The 12,271-nt window shown below is 37.4% G+C and overlaps 1 protein-coding gene across 1 annotated transcript in view; it reads right to left on the reverse strand.

The window, feature by feature from the left end:
• Positions 1-239: 239 nt before the first annotated feature.
• CUL3 (cullin 3) overlaps positions 240-12,271 on the reverse strand; it is a 97,480-nt gene continuing 85,448 nt past the window's right edge. The window contains exons 15-16 of the mRNA XM_082841822.1: positions 4,661-4,806; positions 240-1,900 (exon numbers count right to left, since the gene is read on the reverse strand). Of these exons, the coding sequence (XP_082697948.1) occupies positions 1,769-1,900; positions 4,661-4,806 (278 nt within the window). The 3' untranslated portion in view covers positions 240-1,768. The remainder of the gene's footprint in view (positions 1,901-4,660; positions 4,807-12,271) is intronic.

Here is a 12,271-nt window from a genome sequence, read left to right on the forward strand (position 1 = left end):
TGTTACACCTGACCTACTATCACTCAAGTATGGTGAAAGTATCCTGAGAATAATGTTCATGATAGTTTTCATTTGTATCTTAATTGCATCATGTAAAAGTGGAAAACACAGAGATTAAGAGCGTAAGACTTATAATTCTACAGGACAGATGGAGACAAAATTAAATGTAGGAAGAGCATATTTGCAAGTTAAAGGAAAATTATAACCCAAGACGCATGGGGAAAAATATTTATGTGGAGTTTTTAATCCATATTAGAATTCAGTTGTAACTTGACCATAAATTTAAAACAGATACCATCTTCTGAGACATACATTCTAATAAATGTATCAACAGTATCATAGTCAGTTGGTTACTTGAACTTATTAGTAACATGTCATTTTTCTATCAACAGAAATCTATAGTGGTTTGCCCCAATTACATATCTGAAACATTGTCTTATGAAAACAAAATTAAATAAAACTGAAGATAAAAATACTCTGAAGTTAAAATAAAGCAAACTATAATCCTCGGCAGATCAATCAGGTAAAAAATATTGGTGAAAGTTGGAAGCACAGGATAACTGACATGAATCTTCAGCACAAAGCACATCTTTTGAAAACATGAAACGATGACTCTTTGGAGGACAACAGCTAAGAATGATCCAAGAATCATCAGGTTTGAAAAATATTGCTTAATCACTTTCCAAAACGCAGCTGCAAGAACTAAAGATCTTATTAAAAAATATTAAGGTAATCGTATTTATTGCATCTTTAGAATGCATTTTGAAACAGAAAATTAACAGTGCATCCCAGCTTCACCAAAATATATATTTAAGAGAGGGTGAACCTAAGATATTTAGAAACAAAGTGTAGACTGTATGTGCTTTTCAGAGGGGCTGAATTAAATACAACCAGCTGCCAACTTTGTGCTCTGACACACCTGAATTAGTGAGTATGTGTATACTAAATTCATTTATTTTTGTCTACAATAAAATGAAATAAAAACACTGCCCTATACAATCCACTATTAGCAGTGAGTACAACAGCAAAAAATTATTGTACAATTTATACATACTAAAATATTTTCTTTCTCTAGAGATAATGCAGAACAAAACCTAATCATTGTAAGAATTTGCAACATCTCAAATTACAGTAGGGAAAAATCAAACCAGGGTGTATACTGAGCCCAAAACAAAGGTTCCTGGTCATTAGGCTATTAGATTAGTAAGTGCAAGTGGTAGAATAAAGCATGCTCAAATTTTATGCTTGGGTCTCTGTATATTTATCAAACCTTTAAATTAAACAAGACGAGCTAAAGAAATGCCTTAAGCAGAGCGAGATGGGAATTGTGTCATTTCTTTTACCATTTTTGTTACCCAACTTATACAATGCGCAAAATGCTAAGCAACACTACAAAAACACATTTACATGAACACTGAAGACCTGGGGAAATGAAATCCAACAATTTTATTTTAATGAGCTGTATTTTCTAAATTTTGTTTTATTTTTTCCTGTTTTCATACAGTATTGAAAACAAAACGCGGCACATTCACATTTTCCCGAGGAACTGTAAAGATGATCTCTACAGGGATAAACGTTGTAAAGCCTGAAGCTCAATCAACTGATGTTGAAAACTCTCAAAGGGAGTAAAGGCTTGATCTGAATGGTCTAAAACATGTACTGTAATTTAATAGAAGAGATGGTCGTCTTAATATTTAATGATTTAAAAGAACTTCCCAGTCCATGCGAAGAGTACAGTCCAATAATAAATCAAGTTTCTGAATGCATTTTATGCTACATATGTGTATACTTTGCGATCCTCAGGTGTTCGTGCCAAATATTCTCTCTCAATGAGTCCTTCGATACGTTTTTTAATAACAACTGGACTTGGTAAGAATCGAGCCTTCAACTGCTGAGTTACCTAAAAGAGAAGGTTGAAAAAAAACAACACTAATTCCTACCAGAAAATTAAAAAACAAAAACAAAAAACATTTCTATATAAACACACAAAAATTCTTATTTTTGAGTAGAACTGATACATCATTTTAAGACTCAGCTCAAACTTTACTAATTTGATTATGAACATTAAAAATACAGAAAATTAAAAAGGATTCTATTTGAAAATGTAATGTATGGCTAGAACATACCTCCTCACATCAGAATGTGAATGCTAAAGTGGATTAATAGACGAATTAGTTGAAATATACTAGTATGAATTTTTACCACCATATAGTTTAACCCATTTTGAAGCTATAATCTAATGACTTCTGGGTTACTCTCCCAATTCACAGAATTTGGGTAGCATAATGTGTTTAAAAGCACAAACTCGGGACTCAGACTTGCCTGGATTCAAATCCCAGCTCTACGACTTACTAGCTCTGGGCCCTTGGGAAAGTTACTTAACCTCATGAAGTTGTTGTGTATATTAAATGAGTTAACAGATGTGATGCTTTAGAATAATGCCCAGTCCATAGTTAAGTGCTACTGTTGGTATTCTTTTCTCCAACAGCTGTCGGGATTCTAGGTATTGTGACATCGGTAATAATACAACAGGAACTACAGCAGTAGCCGAAATCTGACTATGCACTATGTATCAGTCAGTTTTGTTTATATTTATTTATTTAATGCTCTTAACCCTGCAAAGTAGGTTGTCTCGTTTTACAAATGAGGAAAATAAGCCAGAAAGGAAAAATGATATGAACAAGTAGTAAATAGAGCCAGAAGAGATGAGAATCTACATCCTCCTGCCCCTGAAGCCCATGCTTTTCTCACTAATCCAGTTAGTGATCTTGCAGATCACTCATCTAGCCATAAGCCAGCTTCTCTTTTACTCGTGTTGGATCAGTTCATTTCAAAGGCTGCAATGGATTATTAACTCTTCAAAATCGGAAACGTCAGCACTTCACTCCCCAACTAAAATCCATCACTCTTCTAATATTATCACTCCAGTATCAATAAATTTGTTCTCAACCCACTTGAGACCCTCAATCAATACTCTGGCCCTTTCTTCTAAGCTATCAATAACTTCTTTGTCTGACCTCACCTCTTTCCTTCATAAAAGATCACCTGAGCTGCACCCCCAACAGTACCTTCAACTCCCTGACTCCTTTGGTTCTGTTCCATAAGCACCCATTCTACATTTACTACATCACCCCAAATCCACTACTCAGTTCTTTGAGTAAAGTTGTCGTTTTTACACCTTTTGTGTAGACCTGGGGTCCACAGGCAAATACAGCCCGCTGCCTGTTGTAATCCCTCCTGGAACACAGCACACTCACTTGTTATCTACGGGTGCTTTCATGCTGCAACTGGCCATTTAAAAAAAGGTTGCCAATCTCTGGTTTAGGCTGATAACACAAATTTACAGCATTCAAGGTCAGCAAGTTCTCAAGCACCATAACCTCACATCCTGTTTTACATAAGAAAAGAGGCCATTTCAGTTTGAAATTCCTCAAACTCCCACAACCTTACATTTATCCATTTATCCATTTGTCCATGCTTGTTTCCATGCTTCATTCCAACCACCCCTGCACCCAGCCCTGGGTTCTCGGGAAAGGTATTTGGTAGCATCCCTGTTAACACATCTACCACCTACCTGTGTTCTCTATACAACCCTCTCGCTTTTCTTTTTCTAGACTTGAGTACATCAAGTAACCCCTCATCTCATTTTTCTTCCCTTTTGTTTTTAAGCATCTCTTCTTATCCTTAGAATATAAATATAACTCAATGTCTTCTCATCTAGAAAAACAGTACCCAGAAGCCCTCAACTAAACACTTAATCCTCTAGTATTGCTCTCTGTGCCCTTCCCACGAGCCAACACCTCAAAGGAGAAACCACTCACTTGGTGGTTTCACCTCCATTTACTTCTCAAGGAACTGCCATCAAATGTCTATTCTTACCAGTCCAATGAAAACGGGAAAACTAATTAAGTCACCTAATTGCCAACATGTCTTAAAGGTTTACTTGTTTTGGTTTTTTAATGATTTTTTAAATTACTGACTGACCACTCACCTATAATTCTCTTCCTCTGCCATGTGATACGAAGTCAACTTATAAAAAGTGGTATTAGCTGACCCGTGGAACACAGCAGCACACTGCCCCTCCCTTTTCAGTTAAAGAAACCAGCCTCTACCTGGCCAAGCAAGCAAGGGCCTCAGAGTCGTCCTCCACTCCTCCCTCTCATTTCCCACGATCAGTCAATAAATGCTGTCAATTTCACTTCCTGTGTCTTCATTCAGCTCTCTATCTTCAACCAATACTTTATTCAGCCCTAATCACCTTGTTCCTCACTATTCCAATGGCTTCACAATGGTCTTCCCCTCCTTAGTTTCCTAACTTTTACTCAATAAATAAGCCATTAATTTTTAGAAGTATAGGTAGTTTGTTTTACATCAAAGTACTAAATAGCAGTGAAAAGCTTTTTCTTTATTCTTCATGTGACAATATTCTATTATTATCTTCATTACAAACATATTAGTTCTTAAAGTGTGCACATATTTTGACGCATTGCTATGTTTAACTATCAAGCAAGTACCATGCTTTTAATAATGTGTTATTTGACTACGGTTTTCTAATTTTAAGACTGTATTTTAAATTAGCTGAATACAGTACTTTCCTAAATTTAAATAGTTAAAGTAATTTTGTCTTTTCTACATTAATCCAGTCTGGAAGTGTCCTCACCTCTGCTACTAACACATTGTGCTGCATCTTCTTCCTAGATTTCATTATCCGCACTATAGCAGCTTCTATCTCATGTTTTCTGTCGTCATCTACTTTCTGCCTTGTTTCTTTCCTTTCTGGGTCAGATTCACCTTGTTTGGCAGCAACTAAAAGAGAAATAAAGACATTTACCAAGTGATTATGATGTAAATTTCAAAAGTAAGGAAAAATGTTTGTAAGCAAACTTAATATAATTTACTATCAAGAGAGAAATCAATGTCAACCTCTGAATATACACCACACATATACTTACTAATTAAACACTCAAAAAGTGCCTAATTCAACGTTTACTTTAATAAATATTTAAATAATTAACAAGCAGTGATATAAAAATTCTTCAAATCTATATTATTCTTTTTAAATATTAGGAGTTTAATTTCACAGAGATAATAAAACCAATTTTATTTTTATAGAATTCAATGACTCCTTTCCTAGAAGAAAAACACTAGCTGGATATATTTAGCAGTAAAATTATCAGTAAATAGTTTTCATTGCTTGTGACTTCCAGAGGTTAACTAGTATTTTACCACCATGACTCCAAGTTAAACCTCACCAAAAGTACCTCAAACAGGAGAAATGTGGTGACTTTAAGAGGAGAAAAGAACAGGTATTGCCAAGATTTAGTTAGCTAAATAAAAAATTTAAAGTACCACTAGAATGTCACTTAACTCCGTAACAATTCTTTTGTACCCCTCATCAATTATTCAACAATTTCTTAACATGTATCTTGGTAATTATTAAATGTCATAATCTCAATATGACTAATGCAAACTATATTCCATTCTTTAGAAGTTTTACTGTTATTCCCTATAGTCTTCAAGGCAACTGCTAAAGAATTAAGTATAAAAGTCCCTTTCTCTTATAACTTTGCTCTAATTGAAGCAGCAGAGAAAGATTTTTTTTGTTTATTTGGTCATCAATAGGAGATAGATGTGAAGTTTCTGGAGGGAGAAATTGTAAAATTACAAAGAACCATATGCAACATTGCTGACTTAGGCCTGGGCACAACCAGGAGAGAGCAGACTGTACAATTTAGAAGATCATTTTGGTGTGCATATTCATTCAGCTGTTTCTAATTAGAATCCCTTGGTTAAGAATTCTGCTTCAGTATCTTCTCCCAAGTTAATCAATACCTTAATAAAAAAGAGTAAAATTAGAATAAAATGCTCAACTAAAGAAGAAAAATGCTTTTCTTCAAAAATTCAATGTCATAAGGGGAAAAAAAAGATAGAGGCACTGGATTAGATTGAATAGAACTAAAGAAACATTAAAATCAATGTAATGTGGAACCCTTGACTGAATCCTGGATCCAAAAAATAAGATATGAAAGGCATTTTTGAGATAACTGTGGACATGTAAATATGGGTGATATATAGATGTTTGGAATTATTAATTTTTTGGGGTGTGATACAGTATTACAATTATGTGGTAAAATCTTAATTCTGAGATAGGTATATGCTCAAGTATTTAAGTGGGAAGTGTTATAACGCTGGCAAATTAAGATGATGTAGGAAAGGAGGCGGAGTCAAGATGGCGGTGTGGAAAGATGCGGAGTTAGCGTCTCCCCACAACTAGGGCACCTGCCGGCTGCTGGTGAGGGACTCTCATGCCCAAGGAGACGGGAGGAACTGCAAAGTGAACTGGTAGGACACAGGGTGACTGAGGGGGGGAGGAGAAGTGGAGGCCAGACAGGATCAGCACCCCTGAGGCCGGGTAGGTCAGAAGACACGGGCAGGAGGGACTCACCAGGAAGAGTGGGAAAGGAGCCTGCTGAGTTCCCAGGCCAGTCCCCTGCCCCCCAAAGTCCCCTCCAGGCCACGTAGGTCCTTGGGGGCACAGGAGGGAAGCCCAGGAGATCAGGAGGGGCCCTCCCAGACCAGAGGCGCAGGAGAGGAGAGGAAGGCATTTGCCCCACCACTTGAGCCCAGGAAGCCTGCTGAGCCCCTAGGTGAGGTCCCTTACCCTCTGAGACCAGGTGTAGGGGGCAAGCCTGGGCCCCTTCTGTTCCTTGAGCCTAAGCTCCACCCCCCACAGCCCCCAGGGCCTTTTCCAGCCCTGTGGGTCCTGAGCATAGGCCCTGCCCACCACCCAAACCTCGCTCTTGCTTAAGCAACCCCTCCACAGCCAAGGCCCCTATCCCTTTTCCTTTTATCTCACCACTGGACCGACAGAGAACCTCAGACCCCAGGGAATATTCATCAGAGTGAGGACCACAGAGGTCCTCAGCTCAGCATGAAGACCCAGCTCTACCCAATAAGCCTACAAACTCCAGTGCTGGAAGCCTCAGGACAAACCAGTAAGGTAGGAACACAATCCCCTCATTAAAAAAAAAAAAAAAAAAAGAGACAGCAAAAAACATGTCACGGATGAAGGAGTAAGGTAAAAACCTAACGGGCCAAATAAATTAAGAGGAAATAGGCAACCTACCTGAAAAAGAATTCAGAATAATGACAGTAAAGATGATCCAGAATCTCAGAAATAGAATGAAGGTACAGATTGAGAACATACAAGAAATGTTTAACAAAGATCTAGAAGAACTAAAGAACAGAGATGAACATAATAACTGAAATGAAAATTACACTAGAAGGAAACAATTACAGAATAACTGAGGCAGAAGAACAAATCAGTGAGCTGGAAGTCAAAATGGTGGAAGTAACTGCCGAGGAGCAGAATAAAGAAAAAAGAATGAAAAGAACTGAAGACAATCTCGGAGACCTCTGGGACAACACGAAACTCACCAACATTCGAATTAGAGGGGTCCCAGAAGAAGAAAAGAAAAAGAAAGGGTCTGAGAAAATATTTGAAGAGATTATAATTGAAAACTTCCCTAACACAGGAAAGGAAATAGTCACCCAAGTCCAGGAAGCACAGAGTCCCATACAGGATAAACCGGAGGAAAAACACACCAAGACACATAATCATCAAAGTAAAAAAAATTAAATTCAAAGAAAAACTATTAAAAGCAGCAAGGGAAAAAACAAGAAATGACATACAAAGGAATCCCCATAAGGTTATCAGCTGATTTTTCAGTGGAAACTCTGCAGGCCAGAAGGGAGTGGCAGGATACACTTAAAGTGATGAAAGAGAAAAACCTACAACCAAGATTACTCTACCCAGCAAGGATGTCATTAAGATTCGATGGAGAGGGCTTCCCTGGTGGCACAGTGGTTGGGAGTCCGCCTGCCGATGCAGGGGACGCGGGTTTGTGTCCCAGTCCGGGAGGATCCCACATGCCGTGGAGCGGCTGGGCCTGTGGGCGATGGCCGCTGGGCCTGCGCGTCCGGAGCCTGTGCTCCACAACGGGAGGGGCCACACCAGTGAGAGGCCCGCATACCACCAAAAAAAAAAAAAAAAAAGATTCAGTGGAGAAGTCAAAAGCTTTTCAGACAAGCAAAAGCTAAGAGAATTCATCACCACCAAACCAGCTTTACAACAAACGCTCAAGAAACTTTGCTAAGGGGGAAACATAAGAGAAGAAAAAGACCCACAAAGACAAACCCAAACAATTAAGAAAATGGTAATAGGAACATACATATTGATTATTACCTTCAACGTGAATGGATTAAACGCTCCAACCAAAAGACACAGACTTGCTGAATGGATACAAAAACAAGTCTCATATATATGCTGTCTAGAAGAGACCCATTTCAGACCTACGGACACATACAGACTGAAACTGAAGGGATGGAAAAAAGATATTCCATGCAAATGGCAAGAAAGCTGAAGTAGCAATACTCGTATCAGATAAAATAGACTTTAAAATAAACACTGTTACAAGAGATAAGGAGGGACACTATATAATGATCACAGGATCAATCCAAGAAGAAGATACAACAATTATAAATGTTTAGGCACCAACACAGCAGCACCTCAATACATAAGGCAAATGCTAACAACCATGAAAGGAGAAACTGACAGAAACACAATAATAGTAGGGGACTTTAACACCCCACTTACACCAATGGACAGATCATCCAAACAGAGAATAAATAAGGAAACACAACCTTTAAATGACACAAGAGACCAGATAGATTTAATTGATATTTAAAGAACATTCTACCCAAAAGTGGCAGAATACACTTTCTTCTCAAGTGCACATGGAACACTCTCCAGGATAGATCACATCTTGGGTCACAAATCAAGCCTTGAAAAACTTAAGAATATTGAAATTGTATCAAGCATCTTTTCTGACCACAATGCTATGAGACTAGAAATCAATTACAGGAAAAAACCTGTAAAAAACAAATACATGGAGACTAAACAGTGCTCTACTATACAACCAAGAGATTGAAGAAATCAAAGAGGAGATCAAAAAATACCTAAAACAAATGACAATGAAAACACGACGACCCCAAAACCTATGGGATTCAGCAAAAGCAGTTCTAAGAGAGAAGTTTATAGCAATAGAATCTCACCTCAAGAAACAAGAAAAATCTCAAATAAACAATCTAACCCTACACTTAAAACAACTAGAGAAAGAAGAACAAAGAAAACCTAAAATCAGTAGAAGGAAAGAAATCATAAAGATCAAAGCAGAAATAAATGAAATACAAACAAAGAAAACAACAGCAAAGATCAATAAAAGTAAAAGCTGGTTCACTGAGAAGATAAACAAAACTGATAAACCTTTAGCCAAACTCATCAAAAAAAAAGGGAGAGGACACAAATCAATAAAATTAGAAATGAAAGAGGAGAAATCACAACTGACACTGCAGAAATACAAAGAGACTACTACCAACAACTATATGCCAATAAAATGGACAACCACGAAGAAATGGTCAAATTCTTGGAAAGGTACAATTTTCCAAGACTGAACCAGAAAGAATTAGAAAATATAAACAGATGTATCACAAGTAATGAAATTGAAACCATAATTAAAAATCTTCCAACAAACAGAAGTCCAGGACCAGATGGCTTCACAGGAGAATTCTATCAAACATTTAGAGAAGAGCTAACACCCATCCTTCTCAAACTCTTCCAAAAAACTACACAGGGAGAAACACTCCCAAATTTATTCTACAAAGCCACCATCATCCTGATACCAAAACCAGAAAAAGATATCACAAAAAAAGAAAATTATAGACCAATATCACTGATGAACATAGATGGAAAAAACCTCAAGAAAATACTAGCAAACAGAATCGAAAAGCACATTAAAAGGACCATACACCATGATCAAGTGGGAATTATCCCAGGGATGCAAGGATTCTTCAATATATGCAATCAATCAATGTGATACACCACATTAGCAAATTAAGGAATAAGAACCATATGATCATCTCAATAGATGCAGAAAAAGCTTCTGACAAAATTCAACACCCATTTATGATAAAAACTCCAGAAAATGAGCATAGAGGGTACCTACCTCAACATAATCAAGGCCATATATGACAAACCCACAGCAAGCATCATACTCAATCATGAAAAACTGAAAGCATTTCCACTAAGATCAGGAACAAGACAAGGATGTTCACTCTCGCCACTATTATTCAACATAGTTTTGGAAGTCCTAGCCATAGCAATCAGAGAAGAAAAAGAAATAAAAGGAATACAAATTGGAAAAGAAGTAGTAAAACTGTCACTGTTTGCCAATGACATGATATTATATGTAGAAAATCCTAAAGATGCCACCAGAAAACTACTAGAACTAATCAATGAATTTGGTAAGGTTGCAGGATACAAAATTAATGCACAGAAATCTCTGGCATTCCTCTACACCAACAATGAAAAATCAGAAAGAGAAATAAAGGAAACACTCCCATTTGCCACTGCAACAAAAAGAATAAAATACCTAGGAATAAACCTGCCTAAGGAGGCAAAAGACTTGTACTCAGAAAACTATAAAACACTGATGAAAGAAATCAAAGATGACATAAACAGATGGAGAAATATATCATGTTCTTGGGTTGGAAGAATCAATACTGTGAAAATGACTATACTACCCAAAGCAATCTACAGATTCAATGCAATCCCTATCAAACTACCAGTGGCATTCTTCACAGAATTAGAACAAAAAATTTTACAATTCGTATGGAAACATAAAAGACCCCGAATAGCCAAAGCATCTTGAGAAAGAAAAACAGAGTTGGAGGTATCAGGCTCCCCGACTTCAAACTACACCACAAAGCTACAGTAATCAAGACAGTACGGCAGTGGCACAAAAACAGAAATACAGAGCAATGGTACGGGACAGAATGCCCAGAGATTAACCCACGCACATATGGTCAACTAATTTACGACAAAGGAGGCAAGAACATACAATGGAGAAAAGACAGCCTCTTCAATAAGTGGTGCTGGGAAAACTGGACAGCTACATGTAAAAGAATGAAATTAGAACCCTCCCTAACACCATACACAAAAATAAACTCCAAATGGGTTAAAGACTTAAATGTAAGACCAGACACTATAAAACTCTTAGGGGAAAACATAGGAAAAACACCCTTTGACATAAACACAGCAAGATCTTTTTTGACCTACCTTCTAGAGTAAGGGAAATAAAAGCAAAAATAAACAAATGGGACTTAATTAAACTTAAAAGCTTTTGCACAGCAAAGGAAACCATAAACAAGACAAAAAGACAACCCTCAGAATGCGAGAAAATATTTGCAAATGAAACAACAAAGGATTAATCTCCAAAATATACAAACAGCTCATGGAACTCAATATAAAAAAACCAAACAATCCAGTTTAAAAATGGGTGGAAGACCCAAATAGACATTTCACAAACGAAGACACACAGATGGCCAAGAGGCACATGAAAAGATGCTCAGTATCACTAATTATTAGGGAAATGCAAATCAAAGCTACAATGAGGTATCACCTCATGTTGGTCAGAATGGCCGTTATCAAAAAATCTAGAAATAATAAATGCTGGAAAGGGTGTGGTGAAAAGGGAACTCTCCTGCACTGTTGGTGGGAATGTAAACTGATACAACCACTATGGAAAACAGTATGGAGGTTCCTTAAAAAACTAAAACTAGAATTACCATATGACCCAACAATCCCACTACTGGGCATATACGCTGAGAAAACCATAATTCAAAAAGAGACATGTACCACAATGTTCACTGCAGCACTATTTACAATAGCCAGGACATGGAACCAACCTATATGTCCAATGACAGATGAATGGATAAAGAAGATGTGGCACTTATATACAATGGAATATTACTCAGCCATAAAAAGAAAACTGGAGTTATTTGTAGTGAGGTGGATGGACCCAGAGTCTGTCACACAGAGTGAAGTAAATCAGAAAGAGAAAAACAAATATATATTAACACATATATGTGGAATCTAAAAAAAAGAGGTAGACATAGAAAATGGACTTGAGGACATGAGGTGGGAGGGCAAAACTGGGGCGAAGTGAGAGTAGCATCGACACACATACACTACCGAATGTAAAATAGTTGGCTGATGGAAAGCAGCTGCATAGAACAGGGAGATGGGCTTGGTGCTTTGCAATGACCTAGAGACGTGGGATAGAGAGGATGGCAGGGTGGCTGAAAAGGGAGGGGATATGGGGACATGGCTAATTCACTTTCTTGTGCAACAGAAACTAACACAGTATTGTAA

The sequence above is a fragment of the Leucopleurus acutus genome, assembly GCF_964270905.1.
Source record: "Leucopleurus acutus genome assembly, chromosome: 6".
NCBI classification, from domain to species: domain Eukaryota; kingdom Metazoa; phylum Chordata; class Mammalia; order Artiodactyla; family Delphinidae; genus Leucopleurus; species Leucopleurus acutus.